This window comes from Panthera pardus, unplaced genomic scaffold (genome assembly GCF_024362965.1).
Source record: "Panthera pardus isolate Hobbes unplaced genomic scaffold, ASM2436296v1 HiC_scaffold_17, whole genome shotgun sequence".
NCBI classification, from domain to species: domain Eukaryota; kingdom Metazoa; phylum Chordata; class Mammalia; order Carnivora; family Felidae; genus Panthera; species Panthera pardus.
The window spans coordinates 856940-881273 of NW_026526732.1; the positions used below are offsets into that span (position 1 = coordinate 856940).

General features: G+C 47.9%; 1 protein-coding gene across 14 annotated transcripts in view; it reads left to right on the top strand.

The window, feature by feature from the left end:
* Nucleotides 1–24334, top strand: part of WDR27 (WD repeat domain 27) — a 176729-nt gene that overhangs the window by 99024 nt on the left and 53371 nt on the right. For 6 of the 14 annotated variants that reach the window (XM_053904257.1, XM_053904263.1, XM_053904265.1 and 3 more), the window contains one exon: nucleotides 13878–14982. The exons of 6 other annotated variants lie outside the window; for them this stretch is intronic. In XM_053904257.1, coding sequence (XP_053760232.1) covers nucleotides 13878–14093 — 216 coding nt within the window. In that variant the 3' untranslated portion in view covers nucleotides 14094–14982. Of the gene's footprint in view, nucleotides 1–590; nucleotides 768–877; nucleotides 1292–13877; nucleotides 14983–24334 lie in introns of those variants that run through there. 2 more of the 14 variants (XR_008422807.1, XR_008422805.1) reach the window with 1 other exon arrangement.

The following is a 24334-nucleotide window of genomic DNA, read 5'->3' on the forward strand; positions in this document are numbered from 1 at the left end:
CTCACCGGGTTCTCAGCTCAGGGTCTCCTGGCCGTGACCAAGGTGTTGCCCAGGGCCCTTGCTCAGCCAAGGGTCTCCTGGGCCGGATCTCCTTCCGTGCTCGTCACGTCGTTGGCAGGTTGGGATCCGTGTGGTTGTAGGACCGAGAGCCTCGGCTTCTTGCTGGCTACAGACCGGAAGTGGCCGTCGGCCGTTAACGGACCCCTGTCGGCCACCCTTCCTCACGGCTCCCCCCGCGACGGTGCCGCAGTCTCGGGTGTAACTGTGCACAGGCTCCGTGTACAGGGCCCCCCACCCTCGGGGAGGGGTCACACGGGGCAAGAACACCACGTGTCTGGCCTGCACAGCCACCGTGCATTGACGTAGTTTGGGGCACGGAGAAAAGTCTAGTCAAGGTTCTTTTTTTCCCGTGAATATCTGTTTGCTCCAGTAATACGTGCTAAAAATACTTTTTCCACTGAATTTCATTAGTGCCTTCGTTGAAAATCAGTTGACTCTCAGAGTGTGGGTGAAGTCTCGTGTTGAATACTTAATCTTTTACAATTTGAAGAGGTAGTTTAGCTTCATTAACTGGGTTTATTCTCCCGAAGGTATGTGTGTCACTGTAATCGTCTGGTGAAGAACATTCTTCTCTCTCCAAGCACCACCCCCGAAGTGTTTTACAGTCTTCCTGTGATTCCACTGTGAAATTGAAGGCTCATTGATTTGTTCTGGAAAATCACCCTGTCTAATCACCGGATTATATTGGAATCAACCTCACGCATCTAGTATGGTCACAGTTTTCTTCTTCTACGTTACAGTTTATATTTTTTCCTCTAGGTTTCTAGGTTTTAGGAAAATGTAAGTGATAATTGTTTTCCTCCTCCCCACTGCCCAGTGGATTCGGTTCAAACGCCTCAGCTCGGCCAGTCAGGTCCATCTGGCTTCACCGAGCCTGCTCCCACCCCGCCATCCAGGCCTGTGCCCCGGGGCTCCGTGCCCAGCCCGGCGGGGTCCCCGCTCTTCTGTGGACACCATCTCCGGGATGCGTTCTCCCCTCCACTGTCGGCCTTCGGACCCCGTTCAGATGCCGTCCTCTGTGACTTTCCGTGAAGTCGAGCCGGCGTCTGACCCTCAGGTGTGAACCGCCGGCTACGGACCTGTGTGCAGCGTGCAGGGCCCTGTGCCCTCAGCCTTCCGGTTCAGATGTCGGCCTCTCCACTAGAATTTGAGTCCCTCGGGGGGGGGGTGGCATTGTCTTCAGTCTGATCGCCGGAACAGAACAGACGGATGCTCGCTGAATTCGGGTAAAGTAAGTCCATCTGCGTTCTGGTGTCTTATGGCAGCACAGTTATTTCTAACATCTTTACTCATTTCCATGTTGCCTAGCAATTACAGTATTGTTCACCTGAGGGCATTTATCTCATGGATGCAAAAACGCACATCACACAGAATTCTAGAAAATTAACCTTTGAAAGCAGTCTGCTTTGCAAGCCTTCAGAATAGTAAATCATTAGAAACACAGAGTGTTTTATGTTTAAAACTTAGGCTATAATACAACCTGGGAGGGATTCATCACGTACCCACTTGGGAAGTGTGACTGACCCTCCTTTGAGACTCTGTGTCACGTCTGCTGACCAGAGCAGAGGCTGGCCGTGTGGCCACCACCGTGGCGGAAACAGGGACCGGTGACAAAGGAGCTGTGCACGAACGGCATTCATTTTGCGGCTCCAAGAACTTGAGACGTGGGGTCCTCTGACATTGACGTTTTCCAAGGGTCCACACTGCTCCGATACTTCCCGTTGGTTGTACCCCCACTGCATCCCACACTGTTTCCGTGTTTAAAATGGCACGTTCCCAGTAACGATTTGAACCAAGACGCTTGAGCCGCAGGTAGGGCCGTTAAGGAAAGCACGTTGCTGGCAGGTTACACCTCTTTTTCGTATTTCCTCGGTCAGAGGAATTGCTGGTGTTCGCGGCACACGTCTTATCCCCGCACAGACCGTCAGGTTTCCTTGAGCCGCACACGTCCACGTCCGTCTGCCCGTCCGTCCTGCCGAGCCACGAAGCTCTTCCAGACCTTGGGGTTGAAGCCGTAAGCCTCAGATGCGTGGACTTCGCCGTCCAGCTTCCGTGGTCACCTCAAGTGGAAAGAGCGTTCCTCTCGGCGACGGCTTCCCTCCTCAGATAATCACGGCCCGTTTGTTCCTCTCTTTGTTGATGTTCAGTCTGAGCTGAACTAGAACAGCAGCGTCTTGGAAGGGACGCGAGGGGCTGGTTTTTCTGTTCCTGGACCCGAAGTGTGGCGTGGCTCGTGGCACTTTCCTGCTGTGTGTCCCCTAACCCGCCCCTGTGCTTGCGACCCAGGCACCCCTCCCAGCTCTGTCCCACGTGGCTTCCGGGTTTGCCGGAAGACGAGATGCCAGGACCGTGTGCCTCCGGGGCCCACGGGCTGCCACACCGGCCACGGGGAGCCGTGATGCCAGTGCAGGTGCTGAGGCTCTAGTTGTGGCCGTGGCTACGGAGAGCTCAGTATGCACAGAGGCTCGGATCACTCAGCGTCTCAGAAGCCTGACTGCCTTCGGTTCAAGCGGGCAAACCATTCAGCTGGAGGGGCGCCAGTTACCTGCCATCAAAGATATTTGTGTGTTGAATATTGACAATTCTTTACCATAAGTGGGAGCACAGTGAAGTCTAAAGAACTTAAAATTCTACTCAAGTAGAACAACAGGGGAATTTGGGCGCTCCGCGATATCTGTCACCACAAAATCTCCGCCTGCCAGTTTTTTTAAAACGTGCTCAGACGACACGGCGTGCTTCCTTGGAGTTTCCAGGACGAGCACGTCAGACACAGAAGGGGGCCGTGTGCGTGCTCAGTGACGGTTAGTCACGCGCGTTCATTCGGCAGTGTCTTTGCACAGACGCACATCCGCGTGGAGGGGCTGGCGGGCTGTTGGCGTTGAATCTGTTAAATGGTGAAGCTCTAAAGAGTCCATGGTGCTTTAAGTTTAAATCCATTTTCACATTCGGAAAACGAAATAAACACAGGATAAATTACAGAAAATTAAAGCAGAATCACAAAGTAATTTCATTAAAACATAAGAATTGGAGACATCTGGACAAGCTATGCAGACTGGTCCCCAAGTCTCCTTTCTCCCAACACCTGACCACAGAGTCACAGAGTTGTTACTGGGGCTGCGGTGAGTATTCAGACCAGCAAGGCTGTCTGCCCCCAGGACTCAGACACAGTTAGATCTCGTCAGAGGGGGTCTTCTAGTCAGCTCTTGTCCATATGCCTTAGTATCACTGTTAAGGAAAGAGCCATGAAATGAAAAATAAAGTCCCTCCTCCCAATGGAAGGAAAGAAAGAAAAGGAAGGAAGTAGGGAGGGAGGAAGGAAGGAAGGGAGAGAGGGAAGGAAGGAGAGGGGGGGAGGGAGGAAGGAGGGAGAAAGGGAAGGAAGGGAGGGAGGAAGGAAGGAGGGAGGGAGGGAAGGTGGGAGGGAAGGAGGGAGGGAGGGAAGGTGGGAGGAAAGGAAGGGGGGAGGGAAGGAGGGAGAAAGGGAAGGAGGGAGGGAGGGAGGAAGGAAGGAAGGGAGAGAAAAGGAAGGAAGGAGGGAGGGAAGGAAGGTGGGAGGGAGGGAGGAAAGGAGGGAGGGAAGGAAGTTAGGGAAGGAGGGAGAAAGGGAAGGAAGGAGGGAGGGAGAAAGGGAAGGAAGGAGGGAGGGAAGGAAGGTAGGAGGGAGGGAGGAAGGAAGGAGGGAGAAAGGGAAGGAAGGAGGGAAGGAAGGAGGGAGAAAGGGAAGGAGGGAGAAAGGGAAGGAGGGAGAAAGGGAAGGAGGGAGGGAGGGAAGGAAGGTAGGGAAGGAAGGAGGGAGAAAGGGAAGGAAGGAAGGAAGAGAAAAGAAGGAAAAAAATGCAGCCACTGCAGTGAACCCAGACACCCAACTTTAGACTACTTTTGCTAAAACCGGGATGGGAAAAGTGAACAAAAGCGGGGCCTCTGCATTTAGATGTCACTTCAACCAGGGGACACTCTGGCCTCTGTTCACGTGTTACCAGAGGGAATCACATTTGCCAGGTGCATTCTTCACTGGCCACTCGGACGCTGACTGGAGCCCGTGTCCACAGGTCGCTAGGGGTGGTCCGCGCCGCGGTGGGAGGGGGGTGTCGAGGACACGTCCTCCGTGGCACGCACCCCGTCACGCTCTGGGTGCTTCTGTGGCCCTGTGGGGCTCCCACTGCCTGCTGCGCTCTTGCCAACCCACCGTTTGGGTTGAGGCAACCCCAGAGCAGGGGGACGTGCAGACCCGGAGCAGCTACCCCGCAGAGGCAGCGGGTCCACACGAAGGCGGGACTGTTGCCGGAAACGTCCCTCGTGGCTGCGGCCAGATGCTCGTCTGCAAGTGATCGTTCACGTTCAAGAGTCTCTCTTCAATTTCTTCTCGAGGATTGCTCTGAAATTAACTCCCGGTGCACAGACTGGACTCGTGGAACGAGGCGGCTGTAAGCTGAAGCTCGGACTGGGCTCGCCGTCCCGTGACGGGTCCCCCGTGGGACCCGCCTGAGGTCAGTGCGCCGAGGTCATCAGGCCGCCTCAGTCCTGGGCGCCGTTTTGGATCATGGTGCACTGGAAGTGCTTTCTTGCGGTTTTTAAGCAGTCACCACGGCAACAGTGTTCATTCCTGACCGAAACATAGGCTTCTGCTTGCCTCTGGAGCTCAGGTCTCCACTGAGGTGACAGGTTGAGTTTGCAAAACTGCCTCGTAGGCTGGAAATGGCGCTCGGATTACGCCTGGAAAGGTGGTCCTTGTGCCTCGGGTGTGCCACGTGACTCCACGGTGCTGTGTGTGCCCACGGTTCACCTCAGGCTAGAGCCAAGCCACAGCCAGCGACAGGCCACAAGCCTTGATGTTCTAAATAACACCTAAGTACCGATTTTAGCCTGACAGTTGTACGTTACGGACGGCTACTTCAGCCACTTCTGCAATAGATTAACAATTCTGTGTATTTTTTGAAAGCTTATTTTGAGAGAGAGAGAGTGCGAGAGTGAGCGAGAGCACGTTCATGAGCGAGAAAGGGGCTCATGAGAGAGCCCCTTTGAGAGAGAGGGAGGGAGGGAGCGAATCCCAAGCAGGATCCACGCTGTCAGGGCAGAGCCTGATGCAGAGGGCTCGCTCTCGAGGACCATGAGATCATGAGCTGAGCCGAAATCCCGAGGTGGACACTTAGGCCACTGAGCCACCCAGGTGCCCCTGTCCTGTGTATTTTAAATTCCAATAACTGGTTGGTAGTTGCACGGAAAGTAGCAGTTAACACAAATAGAGTGATGAGCGTTTTCTTTACTGCCTGTCAAACCGAACGACTCTTCTCCCCCGACTGCCTAGAGGTTGGCCGCACGATCTGTCTGCTGTGTACCCTGGGCTAACCCTTAGGGTGTCAGCACTGATGGAAAGCTGTGCTGCCTCACACGGAAAAGACCCTGACCTCACGTCACAAGAGTCTGTTCGGCATTCGTGGTCTTACGTCACCTTCCAGTTTGGATGGGACACTGTGCACGTGCTGATTCAGGGTGAAGAATTCAGAAATTTTAGGGAAAGGACTCAGTGCCAACTCTGACCGCTTTGGAGCTCGAGAGAAACAGCTGTCGACAGTCACTCAGGGCTACTCATCTGCTCCCCTTGACCTGGAAGAAACAGCCCAGAACTGGGGCGTCACCCCACCCGTCCTGGGACAGACCAAAGGGACGCCCCGAAGTCTCTGCGGTGAAGACCACGCGGGGTGCCGGGCGAGCGAGGTGGGGGTTTTCCCACGAGATTTCTTTCCGAATATCGTCCTCGGGTCCAGGCCGCTCGTGCCCCCTGGACCCACAGAAGCTCTGCTCCAGGGCTCACGCGGGGGCACAATGGCAGTGCCCTAACCCACATGTGCAAGTTGTGCGGTGCTGTGTGTTTGTGGGGGGGGGGAGGGGGAGCTGTGGCCCAGAGAAGGGGCAGCGGCAGGTGCAAGCGGGGGAGGGGCGGCACTGCCCGCCCCCGCCCCTGCAGGTGTCTCCCGCCGAAGCGCCGGGTGGCTGGCCCTGCCTCCCAGTGAGGGCTCCTGGATGGCGAGGAGGGAGCGGCCTGGGAGAGCTGTCCTGTCGGCTCCCGCCAGGTGGGGGACACCGCAGCGCTGTCGCTGGTCCCTCCGGGGACGGGCCGTGGACACGGCTGGCAGAGGTCCAGAGCGCTGCCCACGTGAGCCTCGCCCCGCCCCAGGTGTCCGCCCAGCATGGGAGGCTGGGTTGCAGGCCAGGCTGCCAGGAACAAATGGCAGGTATTTGTTGAGAAGACAGCGCTTTAAGCTGGGCTGATGGAGGGCGCTGGCCGCCGTCCCAGTCCCTCTGCAGAGGGAGGTGGGTCCTTTCCTCACTTTACCCTAGACGTGTGTCGCCTGTGACCGTCGGGAATGCGTGCACGCACCACAGACCCTCCCCGTTAGGGTCACCCTCCACGGGAGCCTTGTTGCGGTCCCCGAACCACGTGCATGGACACGTCTCCCAGAGCCCGCCCTCAGTGTTGGACGTGCTGGGTTGGGACAAATGTGCTGTGACGTGTGCCACCGTTACAGGATCAGACAGTGTCACCGGTGTCACCACCGGGTGGGTCTGGGGACCCCGCCTCCTCATCCCGCCCTTGCCCTCTCTTTCCAGGGCCCGGTGGCTCTTTCCTGTCGGCGTGGAGTGACACTGTAGTGTCTGTGTAGGAGCTTTGCTTCACCCGCGTCTGCACTTTAGATCTGCCTTCCTGGTCACCCTGTCCGAGAGCCTGAGCAGAAGTGCGGGAAGAAGCCTGGCCTGGAAGGAAGTTTCCAGTGCCTGCCTGTTGAGGATGGCTTTTTTTTTTTAATTTTTAATTTTTTTTTTATGTTTATTCATTTTTGAAAGACAGAGGCACAGCACAAGCAGGGGTGGGGCGGAGAGAGAGGGGGACACAGTATCCAAAGCAGGCTCCAGGCTCCAAGCTGTCAGCACAGAGCCCGAGGCAGGGCTCGAACTCATGAACCGTGAGACCATGACCCCAGCCGAAGCTGGATGCTCAACCTACTGAGCCACCCAAGCGCCCTGAGGATGGCTTTTGACAGACAGTCGCTGTCGGACTCAACATGTCTTAAGCATGAATCGTGTTGAGTTTTATCAAATGTTTTTTATGTGTATTGAGAATATAATTTTTTTCTTTTTTTCACGTTTGTGTATTTTTGAGAGAGAGAGCGTGCGTGTGTGCAAGGGAGGGGCAGAGAGACGGGGACAGGATCTGGAGCAGGCTCTGTGTTGTCAGTGTCCCCATGGGGGGCTCGAACCCACAAACCGTGAGATCATGACCTGAGCTGGAGCTGGACGCCCAACCGACTGAGCCACCCAGGTGCCCCTTCTTTTTAGAATTTGTAACTTGATGAACAGCATTTAGTGATTTTTCTGTGTAGAACCCCCTCTTATTCTTCCAGAAAACTCAGATCGGACACAATGTATCGTCCTTCAACAGTAAGCTAGGTTACCAGCTGCAGTGACTCCTGTCACTTTACTGTCTTTGTCAAGATTGTCTTCCTTGTCATAGAGCATACGCCCTTCCGTATAAATTTTAGAATAAGCTGTGTCTGCACAAGTCCTTGTTGAGGTTTTCATAGGGATTGTATTCAACCCGTACGCACATAAAGTTGGGGATAATCGACATGTTTACTCTGATGAGTCTAACAATCCATGAACATGGTTTGTCCTTCCACTTCCGTTGATCTCCCCTGTCAGTATACTGTAACGTTCAGCTTACAGACACTGCAGATGCTTCTACTAGTTATACTGGGTGTATCATTTCTAGAGTAACTATAAACGATACTACTTTTTTTTTTTTTTTTAATTTTTTTTTTAACGTTTATTTATTTTTGAGACAGAGAGAGACAGAGCATGAACGGGGGAGGGTCAGAGAGAGGGAGACACAGAATCTGAAACAGGCTCCAGGCTCTGAGCTGTTAGCACAGAGCCCGACGCGGGGCTCGAACTCACGGACCGGACCGCGAGATCATGACCTGAGCCGAAGTCGGCCGCTTAACCGACTGAGCCACCCAGGCGCCCCTAAGCGATACTACTTTTAACGTCGTTTTCCACATGGCCATTATCAGTATATGGGGTGAGATTGAATTTTGTGTGACGTGACTTCGGTGGGTTCACTTATTAGCTCTGGGAGTTACTTCTGGCTGTTGTTTGTTTTTTGTAGAGTCGTTGGGATTTTCTGTGTAGATGATCATGGCATCTGCAAATAGGGACAGTGTTGCTTCCTCCCTGCAAGTGCATGTGTTTTCTGTCTTACTCTTGCCTGACTGCAATTTTGCCAGAGCTTCCGACGCTGCGTTGAGCAGGAGCAGACATCCCTCACCGCCCCAGTCGGGGGGAGCATTCAGTCCTTCACATTAACGTGGTGTTAGCTCTGGTGTTTGGTAGATGCTCTTTACCAGGCTCTCCTAAATTGCGAGAGCTTTTATCATCAATGCGTGTTGGCTTTTGCCAAATGCTTTTCCAGTATCAACTGGCACCGTGCGATTTTTTTTAGCTTGTTGATATGGTGAATTGTGGTATTTTGACATCGCATAACGTAATGTATCAAGATGTGAAGATCTGCGTAACCAAGTGAACTGTATTCTTCACACGATTAATGCATGATGTTAACAAAAGCATGTGGTGGTAAAGACCCTTTCACTCACAGTGGAAGACAGACCAGTAGATTTTAATGGGTCAGAATACATTCACTGATACAGTTTCAGATTCCACAATTCACATGGCCTTTAAGAAACATGCACTCATCATATTTTGGAGATTATTTGCAATTATCTGAAAGGACTGTTAAGAGTAGTTCTTCCTTTCCAAATAGTCTTTAACCAAAATGACGTATCGCAACAAACTGAGTGCAGTGGCAGGCCTGAGAATCCAGAGATCATGCCATGCATCTTGCTAAGTTTATTTTTGTTTTGGAAAACATAGTTACTTTTCATAAAAGAGGTTACTTGTGTAAAAATATAACGGAGTTATCATTGCTAGGAGAATTAAAGTATAAATGTATTTTTAAATTCTCAGTTTTAATTTATTGGTAGATACAACCTATATAAACAAGAGGTCCTTGTGGTTCTCAATAATAAATGTTAAGAGTACGAAAGGGTATTAAGACCAAAAAGTTTAGGGACTGATGTTTTATGATAGGATTGTGCTGGCTTTAAATAATTGCTTAGATTGATTTTGGTAAGAAGTTTTTCGGGCATTTGTGCATTTGCTAAGATTTGAAATGTATTGGCATGAATTTGTTTATTGTATTCTCTTACCACTTTTTGTTACTTGATTTTTATTGTTTTTTTAAAATTCTGATATTGTTTGAAACTTACATAAAAATTGCAAGAATGGGGGGGGGGGGGCGCCCAGGTGGCTCAGTCAGTTAAGCATCTGACTCTTGGTTTCAGCCCAGGTCACGATCTCAAGGTTCTAGTTCGTGAGTTCAAGCCCTGCGTTGACCTCTGTGCGGACAGTGTGGAGCCTGCTTGGGATCCTCTCTCTCTGCTCCTCCTCTGCTCTCTCTAAATAACTATATAAAACTTCAAAAAAATTGCAAGATTAACACATGAATGTTCTATATAGTTTTATCCAGGTTAAAGAATAATTTTATTTTATACCATTTTTAATGGACTTGTTATTTGTCTATCCTTCCTCATTAATCTCTGCCTGTACCTCTTAAGTGCTTGAAATTTGGCTAGATGATCTATAAATCTAAAATACACAGATGATCTATAAATCTAAAATACACATCAGATTTTAAAGACTTGGTACAAATGATACAAATTTTCTCATTAATTTTATATTATGTGCTGAAATAATATTTTGTATGAGTTAGATATCAAAATTAAAACATTTGTTTTATTTTTTAATGTGGCTTCTAGAACATTTTAAATCCTACGTATGGCTTGCATAGTATTTCTTTCGGATTGCATATATACAAACTTGTTTTTCAAAACCATCAGAGTACGTTGGAGAAATCTTCCCCCTTTAAGCCTGAACACGGTAGGATGCCCTTCCTAAGAGCTGTGACACCCTTTTACGTACGCAGAACATGTTATAAAAGTCAGGGAATATAACACTGACGTGATGCTGTTCTCCGCTTATCTAGTCCACAGCTCACTTGTAGGTCACATTTACAAATCCTTTATAACGTGTCCCATCCCAGGATGATGCATGTCGTGGAATTACTATGCCTTCCCAGCCTCTTCCAACTTGGAACAGTTTCTCAGGCTTTGTCTTTCTTGACCTTGATTGTTTTGAAAAGCAGAGGTCAGTTTCTTCTCTGCGATTGGTTGCTATCTCTGTCACACACAAGTGTTGTGTCCTTGTATCAGTAGCATCTTGATACTGTTTTGTCCCAGTTGCCTCGTGCACTTTCGTAAGTCCGCTGAGATACTGTAAATCAGGCTTCTCTTTTGTAAAGTCAGTATTTCCCCTTTCGTGATAATTAAGCAGTTTGGGGGTGGATATTTAAAAATGATATAAATATCCTCTTTATTATTAAACTTCTGCCCACTGATTTCATGACCTTTGGCATTTTTGTGTGATTGATCTTTAAAGAAGACGACAGACTGAGGATTGCCACTGCACGCAGGGTTTTCGGTGTGTGGAGCTGGACCGTGTTCACAGGCACGTGTGCATGAGCCAGAAACGGGGGAGCCCTTGATGGAATGGCAGGCTCCCGTAGGGGAGCTAAGCCAACCGGATTTGGGGACAGCGGAGAGAAAGGGGTGGGAAGCTCTTTCTAAGGATGATATCCCCGTTTGGTTCTAAGAGTGGTGCAAAGGGTCGGAACCTTGGCTTCTAGAGGCAGGATAGCTGTCCTCAGGTCTTCAAAGAATTCTTTGGAGGAGGAGCCCACTGCCTCCTTGACCTGTGGCCTCTGCCTCCCCGAGTCGGGTTCTGTGTTGGAAGTCTCAGAAAGACTGATTTAGCTCAATGTAACAAGGAGCTTTATACCAGTTTCAGTGGTTTAGAGGAGTATATTCTGTTGTCAAGGAGTTTCCACCCCAGGCAGGACTGGAGGGTGACCTGTGTGTGGATTCACTGTCCCCCCGGGACCTGCGTGGCCACCAGAGTCTGGCCACCCTGCCTCACAACGTCAAGTATTTTGTTACGGAAAAGTTTAAGCACACGCTCCGCATGTAACGGGCCCCATGTGCCCATCGGCAGCCGAGGCTCATGTCTTCTCTCGTTCCCTTTCCCCCACCCCCAACACGCACCGAAGTATTCGGAAGGAAATCCTGGTACCGTGTACTCCTGGCTGTAAGTATTTCCGTACACAGTGGTGTCTTCAAAGTGAGGACTCTTGGCCACGTGCGCCACACGCTCCTCAACGTAGTTTCGCCGGTACCTCCTTCTGGCTTCCCCCAAGCTTCCACCCTCTTCCTTCCCGCCCTCTCTCCCCCTCCTCCCACTCCCCTGCCTCGGCCTCCTTGCCGCTTCCCTCCCTCCTCCCTCCTCCCTGCCACCCCCAACCACCTCTCCTCCAGGCCTCCCCAGCTCTCCCCTCCCTCACCCCCACCTGCTCTCCGGCCCCCTCTCCGCCTCCTGGGTGTCAGATAGGCTCTATCCACATTCCCTCTCTCCCCAGGCTCCCACCTCTCCCCCTCTGGCCCCCTCCCCGCCTCCACCAGCTACTCCTTCCCCCCCTCTCCAGCCCCTGCCCCCTCCGGTCCCCTCCCCGTCCCTGGCAGCCATTCGGTCTCCCTCCCTCCCCCCCTCCCCCTCCAGCCCCTCCCCCCTCCCCCCTGTCCCACAGGCTCCATCCACAGGGATCTCTGTTTCACACCAGGCTTTCCAATTCTGGGACTTTAGCACTTGCCATTCTCCCTGACTAGAATGATCTTTTAGAAACTTCCTTATGAACGGCTTCTTGTCTTTCAGATCGTGGTTCATAGATCGTAACTTCACAGAGAACTCCAGCCCCCCATCCCTGTCTCTGTAGTGTTCCCGTATTCTATCTGTCATGGCACAGAGTTCTCTAAACACGCCCTCTGTGGTGCCCCTTGGTCGTGCTCCTCACTGCTCCTCCGGTGGAGTAGACGTGAGGGCAGGGGCTGTGCCCCAGTGCTGGGCAGAAGGTGACCTGTTTCTGTCCCAACTACTGGGACACCAGGGGCGCTCCAGGGGAAGGGAAGAAGGCAGGTGATGACCAGCCACCTGGGAAACAGATCCGGGATTTCCTGGACCACGTGATGCTATTAGCAGGATGTCTCCCGGTTTGCATGTGACACACGTCTGCGACCCGTGGGTCCAGGAGTCGTGGCTTCGTCCGGAGTGCCACCCTCACAACGTGACCGCTGGCCACGGTGCGACCGAAGCCCGTGTCTGACCCCGAGACCCCGGGGAGGCACCTGCAGGGCTGCCGGGGCGTGTCTGGCCTCCGCCTGTTCTCTGGCGAGGCGGCGTGGCGGACGCGAGTCAGGGCTGAGCGTTCACACTGACGTCCTTTACTGGTCCGAGGCGAAGATCCGCACAGACGAGCTCCGCGAGTAGACAGGCTGAAGGTCGAATATTGCCTTAGACTCCAGAAAACACAGACGTCGCTGTTACTTGGGAACCGTGGTGCGTGGTGTTACGTTTGCACGTGTTTTACAGAAAAGCAGTTCCCTAGCGGTGGAATTCAGACGTGCGGCTCAGGACAACTTTAGAACTCAACCTCTTGGTACTTGCTGTCCTGTTCTCGTTTAAGTCACGGTGTGGCGCGGTCGTGTGCGTTGGCCGCGAGGGGCGGCGGGGAGGCAGGGCCCCGGGAGCTCCGACCTGCTGCCGGGACCGGGCCCGTGACCCGGCCACAAACACCCTCAGCCCGGCACCCACCGCCCGTGAGTGCGTGCACGAAACCCCAGGAGCAGAGCCGAGCGTGTGCCGTGGTTTTGCACAGTGGAGGCCGTGCGCTCCCGTCCTGCGGCTGCACGTGTGGGTCGGCGGAGGGGTGGTAGCAGTCAGGAGTAGGCGTGTCTGTGAATTTGCACGTGGGTGGAGTGGGAAGACAGAGGCGGTGTCTGACTTTGGCCCCGCGGGCTCGCCGCGGCCTCCCATATGGCGGGCCGTGCGTGAGGTTTCTGGGGCGGGAGCCGTGGCGGGGGACCCGTCGGTGTGACAGACGCAGCTGCTCATAGCTTTGGCCGCGGGGGACGGCGCCTGTCGTGCCTGGCGGGTGTGGGTCTCCTCTCTGGCTGCTGGAGGGCATCTGTTCCCGGTGGTCTGGCAAGGCTCTCGGCTCTGCAAACACTCACGGCCGCGGCCTCCAGCCTCGAGCACGGTGCGGTCACAGTGCAGGAATGTGACAGTTGGGCTGTAATTTGAGTCCTGCTCAGTTTCTTTGAAAACGACTTAGAAGCCCAACTTGAAAAACTTATCTTTAAATAAGTTGCAGCATTTCAGTGTCCTCAGCACATAGGATTCCCGTGACACATGGCTCTGTTCTGACGGGTGACTGCGCAGTGCTCGTGAGGTTCGTGAGTTATGAAAACGTGGCAACTGTGGCTTTCCACACACAGAAGTAGCATTTGAGGGAACGGCTGTGTCATAGCAGGGAGCAGACCTCGCGGGGGGCGGCTGTCTAACGGCACCCCGGCCGGGGCCCCCCTCTCTCCGGGGTTCACGGAAGGACAGCCGGGGCTGGAGCATAGGCCACCCCGCGGCTCTGGGTCCCTCAGTCTTTTTACCGCCAGGGGGAAAAAAGTCTGTTTTGGGCAGGATCCTGAGAATATGCAGTCATTTTATGGGAAATTTGAGGTGCAGATACACAAACAATACATTGGTGTAATTTTTAATTTTTTTTAGCTTCAGAGATGGTTTTATGTATTTGTTTATTATTTTAGAGAGAAAGAGATCGCACGTGTGAGCAGGGGAGGGGCAGAGAGAGAGGAGAGAGAGAATCCCAAGCAGCCTCCGCACTCAGCACGGAGCTCGACGCCGGGCTCCGTCCTGCGACCCTGGGATCACGACCTGAGCCGAGATCGAGAGTTGGATGCTCAACTGACAGAGTCCCCCAGGCGCCCCTATTTCTAATGCTTTCTGTACTTTCTCACATTTAAAAAGTATATCGTTCTGGAAAATGGAAAATACACATGAACAAGGGGAAGCAAAAACAACCACAGCAACTCTTATTAACTGTCCCAAACTCAGCTGCAACTGCTGTTACCGTGGTAACATGTAAACTTTCGGGTTGTCTTCTCCCGGATCTGTGTGGATGTGTATATGCCTATACACTGACACAAGACGAGATCCTATACAAACACAGTACTGGTTTTCACCAAATTAGCCTGGATAGTTGCATCTCGCTCTACCTTATGGGCGTGCCACAATTTAATCCTGTGTTGTTGCGTTCAGGTGGCTCCTAACTTGTTTCGATGGACGCGCATTGCTGTGATGAACATCCTGGTAAATGAGTTTCTCATGATTGTGTGATTACTTCCCCGTAATAACTTTTGTAAGCATAACTGCCGAGTCAGCGTCCTCACTTTTTAACAGCTTTTGCCGAGTTTTCTCCAAAAACTTGGGGCCAACTTGTGTATCTTCTAATAGAGTGTGAGGAAAGGAAATGGTTTATGTCAAGCAATAACAATTATTATTTAGACGGCATTTGTCAGCACAGGTCACAGACCTGGGCCCACACAGTCAAGGGCAGGAAGGGAATTAGCACGGGCCTCAGGGCTTGTGGACAGTGCCCCTCACTTCCTGCGTCCACACTCGCGAGGGGGCTTCTCGGGAGCAGAAAGTGTTTTGGTGTTAGCGCAGAAAGGAGCCCTTCGTGGTCGGGGAGTTATATTTCTTTTTTTGTGCATTACCTAGTGATGTTTTAAATGTTTTTCATTGAAATACCCCCTCTTTCCCCTTGAGATACTAACCCCTTACCATATGTTAGCACTCATTTTTCTCAGTTTGTGGTATTAAAAAAAATTCTAAGATCTGTTTTTGTTTTAATTTTTTAATGTTTTTATTTGTTTTTGAGAGAGAGAAACAGAGCACGAGCAGGGGAAGGGCAGAGAGAGAGGGAGACACAGAATCTGAAGCAGGCTCCAGGCTCTGAGCTGTCAGTACAGAGCCCGACGCGGGGCTCGAACTCATGAACCGTGAGGTCATGACCCGAGCCGAAGTCAGACGCTCAACCGACTGAGCCACCCAGGCACCCCCTGTCTTTGTTTTTAGACTTAGGAGAATTTTCCCCTGAGATGACATATTCATCGATATTTCCTAATTTTGTTCTTGTTTGTTTACACGTATGGTACTAGGTAAGTCTATTGCCTATTTATTTTTCTCCCAAAGGATTAGCCAGACACCCAAATTACTTTTTTCCTCACTAATTTCAAATGCCAAACCTTTCATATGATATCCTCGTCTCTGTTACTTCACGTTATTTTCTGTTCCAACACCGTCCCGACACAGTTCACCACCTTTGATAATGTAGCCTTATAATAACTACTCCTCAATATCCCTTTTAAAAAGCTTTGCTTAGTTCTTCTTTTAAAAATAATTTCATAGGGGCGGGCCCCTGGGTGGCTCAGTCCGTTAAGTGACAGACTCTTGAATTTGGCTCAGGTTGTGACCTCACGGTTTGTGACTTCGAGTCCCACGTCTGGCTCCATGCTATCTGCTTGGTACTCTCTGTCTCTCTCTCTCTCTCTCTCCCCTGCTCATACACACACACTCTCTCTCTCAAAATAAATAAATAAACTTAAAAGAGAATAATAAATTTATAATGCAACATGTCAAGTGCATCTAAGAGTGGGAAGAATGGCTTGATGACCCTGGCGTTTGCATCCCCACCTCACACAGTTAGCAGCCCCCAGCCAGTCTGTTCACCTCTTCCGGCCTTTCCTCACAATTTTTTTGGAGGCAAATCCCAGATGGCATTTCATCTGTAAATATTTCAGTGTGTATCCTCATTGGCTGTTTTTATTGATACATAATTTACATGACTTCAAATTTGCCACTTTTCTCTGTGCGGTTCAGCTGGCCTGAGCGTATGTATATATTGTGTAACCACTACCAGCGTCTGTCCGCTCCAGCGTAGCTCCATCACCCCGGAAGGAAACCTGTACGTGTTAGCGGCTGGTCCCAATTCCCACGGCCCCGGATCCCTGGCCACCACCGGCCTTCCTCCCGTCTCCTGGGTTTGCCTTTCCTGACTGTGTCACGTGAGTGGAGTCCTACAACCCATGTCCTTTTGTGTCTGCTGTCTCCGTGCAGTAGACGTCTCTACGCCTCATTCCTTCTCATGGCTGAAGACGATTCACAGTTTGGATAGCCCACATCTTGCTTATGGACTTTCGGGGTGTTTCCACTTTGCGGCTGTAGTGGATAACGCGGCTGTGGAGATTCAGGCACGTGTTTTTGTGTAAACGTATCTTGTCCGTCCTCTTGTGTATGGGCCTGGGAGTGGAGTTTCTGGGTTGTGTGGTAATTCTGTTTTTAACCCTTGGAACAGATGCCAAACTTTTATATATAGCGGCTGCATTATTATCATTTTTAAATGTGTATTTCTTTTGAGAGAAAGAGAGAGAATGAGTAAGTGGGAGAAGGGCAGAGAGAGAGGGAGAGAGAGGGAGAGGGAGAGGGAGAATCCCAGGCAGAGCCTGACACAGGGCTCGATCTCACCAACTGTGAGACCACGACCTGAACCGAAATCAAGAGTCGGACACTTAAGTGACTGAGCCACCCAGGCGCCCCGGCTACATTATTTTAGCTTCCCGCTGGAATGCGTAAGGGGCTTGATTTCTCCACCTCTTTGCCAGCACTTATTTTTGATTCTTTTATTACAGCATTTCTAGTGGGTGTGAAATGGTATCTTGGGGTCTTCACGTGCATTTCCCCTGATGACTCGTTAGTGTTGAATGTCTGTACGTGTACTTGTTTGCCGTCTCTATGTCTGTACGTCTTCTTTGGAGAAAACCTTCTCTTTGGAGAAATTCTACTCAAATCTTCTCGAGAAATTCTATTGAAATCCCTTGTCCATTTTTAATTGGGTGGTTTGACATTTACTACTTAGTTTTCATAGTTCTTTATGTTTTCTGGTTATCAGATCCTCATCAGACGTAAACCTGGAAACTATTTTCTCTCATCCTGTGGACTGCCTTTTCGCTTTTCTTTGTAACATCCCCCCAACATGTGAAGTTATTAAATTTTCCACATAACGTGAAGTAAGGGTCCAAATCTACCCCCCCCCCTTCTTTTGGGGGCTTGTACATATGTGGTTATTTCATACCATTGGTTGAAAGGTTCTTCTACTTTATTGATAGTCTTGGAACCCTTGTTAGAAATCAATTGACCATGGATTATAGGTGTATTTCTGGGCTCTCAACTCTATCCTGTGCCTCTTTATGTCCGTCCCTAGGCCACTGCCAATGCTCTCTTGTTTACTGTAGCTTTGTAGTCAGTGTGGAAGGTGGGAAGTGTGAGTCTTCCAACTTTGGTTGTTTTTTTTCCAATATTGTTTTGGCTATTCAGGGTCTCTTGCATTTGCATATGAGTTTTAGGATCAGATTGCCATTTTGAACGTACAAAAAATTTTGATAGGGGTTACATTGAATTCTCTAACTGAATTTGGGGAGTGTTGCCATTATAACAATATTGTTTCCCATTTATGATTATGGGATGTCTTTCTGTTTATGGAGATCTTATTTAATTTCTTACAACAATGTTTCATAGTTTTCACTGTAATGGTCACGTATATATTTTGTTATATTAACTCCTGGGTATTTTATTCTTTTTGATGCTGATATAAATTGGTTCCTTGATTTGAGAATGTTCACTGGTAGTATATAGACATGTAACTAATTTTTGTATACTGATCTTGTATTCCACAACCTAGTTGAATTAGTTTATTAGCTGTAGTAATTATTTTTAATCAATTTTTTTAACTTTTATTGTATAAGATCACGTCATATGCAAATAGAGATAGTTTTACTTCTTCCTTTCCATTCTAGATGGCTTTTATTTCCTTTTATTGTCTCATTGCTCTGGCTGGAACCTCCAGTACAATGTTGTATGGAAGTTCTGAAAGCAGACATCCTTGTCGTGTTCCAGATCTTAGGGGGAAAGTTGTCAGTCTTTCACCATTCAGTCTGTCCTTCATATTTACCTATTTAGTTACTCTTGCTGGTGTTCCTGTGGGCTTGCTGTTACCTGGTGTCTGTCCATTCAGCCTGAAGGGCTCCCTCCAGCATTGGTTGTAGGGAAGGTATGCTAGCGACACACTCTCTTCATGTTTATCTGGGGATAGCTTACTTTCTCCTGTATTTTCAAAGGATAGATATGCTGGGTATAGGATGATTGACTGAAAGATTTTTTGTTTCTTTCAGCACTTTGCATCTGGCACCCTGCTGCCTTTCGGACTCCATGATTTCCAGTGAGAAATCAAATGTTAATCTTATTTATGATCAGGTGTACATGATGAATTGCTTCTGTCTTGCGGCTCTCAAGACTGTCTTTTTGTCTTTGAAAATGTTCTTTATAATGTATCCAGGTATTCTGTGAGTTTATTTTATTTGGGGTCTGTTGAGTTCCTGGATGTGTCGATTAATGGTTCTCATCAAATTTGGAAAATATTCAGGTATTATTTCTTCAAATGTTCTTACTACTCCTTTCTCTTCATGCTTTCTTTCTGGGACCATCATTGTGTTGTGTTGTACATTTGTGTGTTTTGGTACATTAGATGGTGTCCCACAAGCTCTGCTCCTTTTTCTTCATTCTTTTTCCTTCTAGTCTTCAGATTGGATGCTCAGCTGACCTGTGTTAAAGTTCTCTGATTCTTCCTTCTGTTCATCTGAGTCTGCTGGTGAGTCCCTTTACTGAATTTTTCATTTCAGTTATTGTGCTTTCCAATTTTGGAATTTCTATTTGGTTCCTCTTTCTAATTCCTAACTCTGTTGATATATTTAAAAACATTTTTTTAATGTTTATTTATTTTTGAGAGAGAAAGAGAGAGAGACAGAGAGAGAGAGGGAGAGTGTGAGCGGGGTAGGGGTAGAGAGAGAGGGAGACACAGAATCTGGAGCAGGCCCCAGGCTCTGAGCTGTCAGCACAGAGCCCGACACGGGGCTCAAACTCATGAGCAGTGAGATCCTGACTTGAGCTGAAGTTGGACACTTAACTGACTGAGCCACCCAGACGCCCTTAACTCTGTTGATATTTTAAATTTGGTGAGACATCATTCTCAAACTTTCTGTTAGTTCTTTAGGCATGGTTTCCTTTTTGCCTCTTGAACATATTTAAAGTAGCTGATCAAAGTCTGTCTGGAAAATCCAATGTCTGGGCCGTAGTTTCCTGTTTGCTTGCATGCCTTATACTTTTTTGTTGTTGTTGAAAACTTATTATTTGAACATTATAAAGCAATCCCTCTGTAGAAATCAGATTCTCTCCCATTCCCAGAGTGCTTTGTTATTACTGCTTATAGTTGTTTTCATTCACTTTTTTTTACTGACTTTTCTGAACTAATTCTGTACATTCTGTATGTATTACTTGTCATTTGTGGCCATTTAAGTCTATATCCAGTCAACTTAGCTGTGAACCAACGAGAAGACAGAGATTTTGATTTCCTTATATGCCAAAGACCAAGTAATTTCCCTGTCTTTGAATAGGAGTTGTGTGTGTGTGTGTGTGTGCGCACACACACACACACACACACACACAACTCGAACACTCAGCCAAGCAGTATATGACACTTTCTCATCACTTATTCCTAGAGCCTCAGGGTCATCCAGAAGCGAGAACTTAGTGCCTTCTCAGGTCTTCCCTGAGCATGTGGATGGCCCTAAGCATGCATGTGGACTTTTAGATCTCCAGGAATACAGCAGAACTTTTCACGCTCTTATGGCTGCCTTCCCTTCCGAGGTTTCTGCTTTGACTGTTGTTTCCCCAAGTGTTATCTATCACCCAGCCAGCAGCAGACTAAAGCATTAGCCTGTGACTGGTGTAGACAAATGCTTCAGCCCTGACTGGGTCTGAGTTGCATAAGACAGGACGAGCCTTCTGGGAGACATCATCAGGTAAGTCAAAGTAAATGATTAAAATTCTTGTGAATGAGATCCATTCTGCTCCAGCCCGTGTAGGCAGTACAGGTAGTTGCAGGCCTACAGGTAGGCAGTACAGGCAGTACAGGTACTCAGCTGCGGCTGAGCCAGGGAGCTGAGGTGTGGCAGCACCTAGAGCCTTGGGATTCCTGCCGGGAATGGACCAGTGTCTGGAGCTCGTGTTGAGTAAATGCTCTAACGGTTGCTGCGAACCTTTGACCAAATCTCAGATGTGTGAAGAAAAGCTAATGCTGAGAGTTATGCCAGTGTCTTACTGCTTTTATGGAAGCACACAAAGTGGAGTTGCTTATTTTTCTGCTGTTTTGCCTTTAGCTATTCTTACAATTTCCTTCTCCAGCTGAATATTAGAGTTACTAATTTATACTTAGATTTTGATTAGGATTATATTCAATTTTGGGATCAATTTTCAGTGAATTGAGATCTTTATAATTTGAATATTTCATCCAGGACCATGATACGCTTTTCTGCTTATTGCTGTTATGTGTTTCTTTGTGAGCTATTTCAAGAATATAGAGTTCCTTCGCAATTTTAAGTTTTTGCCTCCTTATTTTACTTCTATTTTTCTAAAAAATTTATAATAGATAAGTGTATAATAAATACGTACACTTGTTTGTACTTACAATACTAACATCTTTTTTCTGTTGTTGTCCTAAGAGTGTATTGTCTGTATGAAAGAAAGCTGTTCATTTGCAAATAATTCTTTCCTTGAATACTTTTATTCACATGACATCCTTAAGTTTTTTCTTAAGTAAACAGTCATACAAATAGGGATAATTTTGACACCTAATTTTCAAATTTATGCTTCTTATTTTCTTTTGTTCCAGAATTTCATCAGATAGCATTTCCAAACTTTGCTCTATCTGTGTGGTCACGGCAAGCATCCCTGTTTAATTCTGATCTGTTTTGGATGTAGTTTTTAAAAGTATAAAACAATAAAATTTCTAGCAATGGAGAAATTTCAGTAACTGTAGATATGGTATATATGAGTTTACTAGAAATGATTATAGGATGTAAACATTAAGCATGCCTCTTGCTGTTGGCTTGAACTTTTCTTCATCATTTACAAGAAGAATCTCGTTTCGCTAAGAGATTTATGTATCCGTATCATTATTCTTTCTGCATTTTCTTTTGTTATTGTGAGGTAAAACACAGGAAGGACATGTACATCAAACGAGTGCATACAACTCCGTGATTTGTCATTGAATCTTGTACTAACATCGTTTGTATCCATTTCCCCCAAAGCTACTTGTATTCTAGCCCTTATGATCATCATCTCCTTGATTTTATTTTAACTTTGAAAAACCTACATCCCTATAACATATTCCTCCCTGGTGAACTTTGTATACATGGCACACAGTGTATTTTCCCTTGTTTTGATCTTTCTGATTAATGCTATCTTGCACATTCTCACATGTCAACACACTTCAGTCGTTTATATAGCTACGACGGGAACGATGGGTCATAGGTGTGGGTGTGGTCAACCGTAGCAGATAAAGCCAGGGTTCCAAAAAGGCTGTAGCAAGTTAAAGACCCGTCATCCACGAACGAGTTTCAGGAGCTCCTTGTACCCAACACTTGGCGTTTTAATTTCATTCTTTCTGATGTGCATGCAGTGGGATTGCTTGTGGCTTAAATGAACATTTTCTGCTTAATATGGTTGAGTGCTTTTGAAGATGTGTATTTTTTATTAGGATATGATCTTTTATTTGTTTACTTTTTTTGCAGATCAGCTTTTTGTTGAACAGGTCACAGAAGAGGCTTAGTTCATTTACAAATAACATCGTTGGACTCCTCTGGTTCTTTGCTTTCACCTCGTTTTCCTCCGCTGGGGCAGCCATGGTGGAGGGCCAGGGCCTCCTTCTGGGGCAGCACCAGCTGCTGGGGCCCCTGTCCAGCGGCCCCTACACCGTGGGTGAGGCTCCCTACGCTGACGGTGGTCAGGGTCTTTGCAAGCAAGCCCGGCCGGAAAGACTGGACATTTATACCCGCTGCTCTAAGGGGGGCATTTTTTTAACCTGGCGCAGGGTGAGGGCCAGGTCGACCAGGTGAGCTCTGAGAGGGAGGCTGAGGGAGGCTGAGGGTGGACGAGGGTTGCGTGGGTGCCGCTGGGTGCAGGAAGGGCCTGCTCCGGCGCGGCCTTGGCATCCTCGGAAGGACCGAGCACTTCAGCGGCAGCTGAGGAAAAGTAGGGTGTGATCATGTATGAAGTGTCTGTTGTGTGCCGCCCATTTTATTTTGTCTGTTTATCTTTATGTTGTTGATTTGTAAGAAGTTTTTACAAATTTTGTTAGTTTTACGCGTTGACAGCGTCCTCCCCAAGTTGTTGACTTGGCTCACTACTCTAGTTTTGGCGTGAATTGATAAGATGTATGTATATATGGACGGATGGACACAGTCCAGTTGCTTAATTCATTTTATGCCTGTGTCTTCGGGTCCTGTTTAAGAAGTCGTTTGTCTTGGGGCGCCTGGGTGGCTCAGTCGGTTGAGTGTCCGACTTCGGCTCAGGTCACGATCTTATGGTTCCTGAGTTCGAGCCCCGTGTCGGGCTCTGTGCTGACAGCTCAGAGCCTGGGCCTGCTTCAGAGTCTGTGTCTCCCTCTCTCTCTCTGCCCCTCCTCAGCTCGTGCTCTGTCTCTCTCTCTCTCTCTCAAAAGTAAATAAACATTAAAAAAAAAAAAAAGTCGTTTGTCTTGCAAAGCATGAGGACCGTCTCCTTGATTACCTGCAGAACCCTTATTGTGGTGCCTTTCACATGGGGCTTTCAGTCAGCCTGGAAGTTCTCTGGTGAAGGGGGTGAAGGAGGTGCCGAGGTCACAGTTGTTTTTCTCATCTGGCTGACTCCTCCCGGCGCGTCGGCGCATCCAGGGAGACCACCTGCCCTCCCCGCCCCTCAGCGCCTGTACCTCTCGGCCCCTCTGGCGGGCAGCGGGGCTGCTGGGACCTGTTGCTTTTCACAGGAATTCTAAATAATATTGTTTCCGTGAAAGATACCTTACGGGGATTGGACTGGAATGAAATGGAATCCATAGATCGGTGGGACGATGTCTCCACAATCTTGATTCTTCTGGTCTGTGAACCCGGCGTTCTTTTCTGTTTATTTCGGCTTTGTCTTGGTGCTTTACGATTTTCTGTGTAGGATGTCTTGTAACACTTTTCTTAACTTTCTTTTAGCTACCTGAAATTTCAGATGCTATTTAAAATGGTGCCTTTTAAAAAATTGTCAATGTTGTTGTTCATATATAGAAATAGAATTTTTAATATTCCACATTGAGCAATCTTGCTAAACTCTGTTGTTAGGAAAATATTTTAGTATAGTCTCTTCTACATAATCATATAACCTATGACTAATGAGAATTTTATTTCTCATACATATAATTTGTAAATGATGATGGCTTTTTGCTTACTTTAAAATCCTTTCACTTTTTGTCTTTCTTTTCTTCTTTCCTGTGGTGGCTAAATCTTCCAGCACCGTGTTAAATGGAGGTGGCGGGATCTCGTTCCCAATCTCATGGGGAATGTTGTCAATATCTCACCATTAGGTTTTTATGTTTGTTGTAGATTCTTTTTAGTATCATCACTTTTTATAATTACTCTTTGTCACATAAAGAAATTGCCTTTATTTCTTCTAGTTTTCTAAGCTTAACACTATCTCTGCAGCTATCGAAATGATATTTTTTCCCCTGTTAATTTGGTAGGTTAGAATGATGTTTTTAAAAACGTTAAACCAACTTTATTTTTAGGATAAATCCAAATTGGTCATAATATATTACCCTTTTAATATATGGAGGGATTTATTTTGCATTTAAAAAATTTATCTTCATGATTGAGTGGGCTTATGTGTGTATATATATTATTTTTAATCATTATATATTTTTTTACATTCTTGCAAAATAATTTCACTTACAAAGTATGGACGAACCAGAGGAAAATTTGTTTTGGTTAAAATTAACATTTATTTTTGTATTGTTTTTTACATTTGATCCTCAAACTTTATTCATCTTATTTTTTATTCTAAGTTTTTAAAATTTTAAGATACTGTGTTAGTTTCAGGTATACAATACAGTGATCCAACAATTCTCTACATTTCTCAGTGCCTTTCACAAGTGTGCCCTTAAGCCCCATCACCTATTTCACACATCCCTCCCCCACCCCACAAACACCAGTTTGTCCTCTGTATTTAAGAGTCTGCTTTTTTGTCTCTTTTCTTTGTTTTTTTGCTTGTTTTGTTTCTTAAATTCCACATG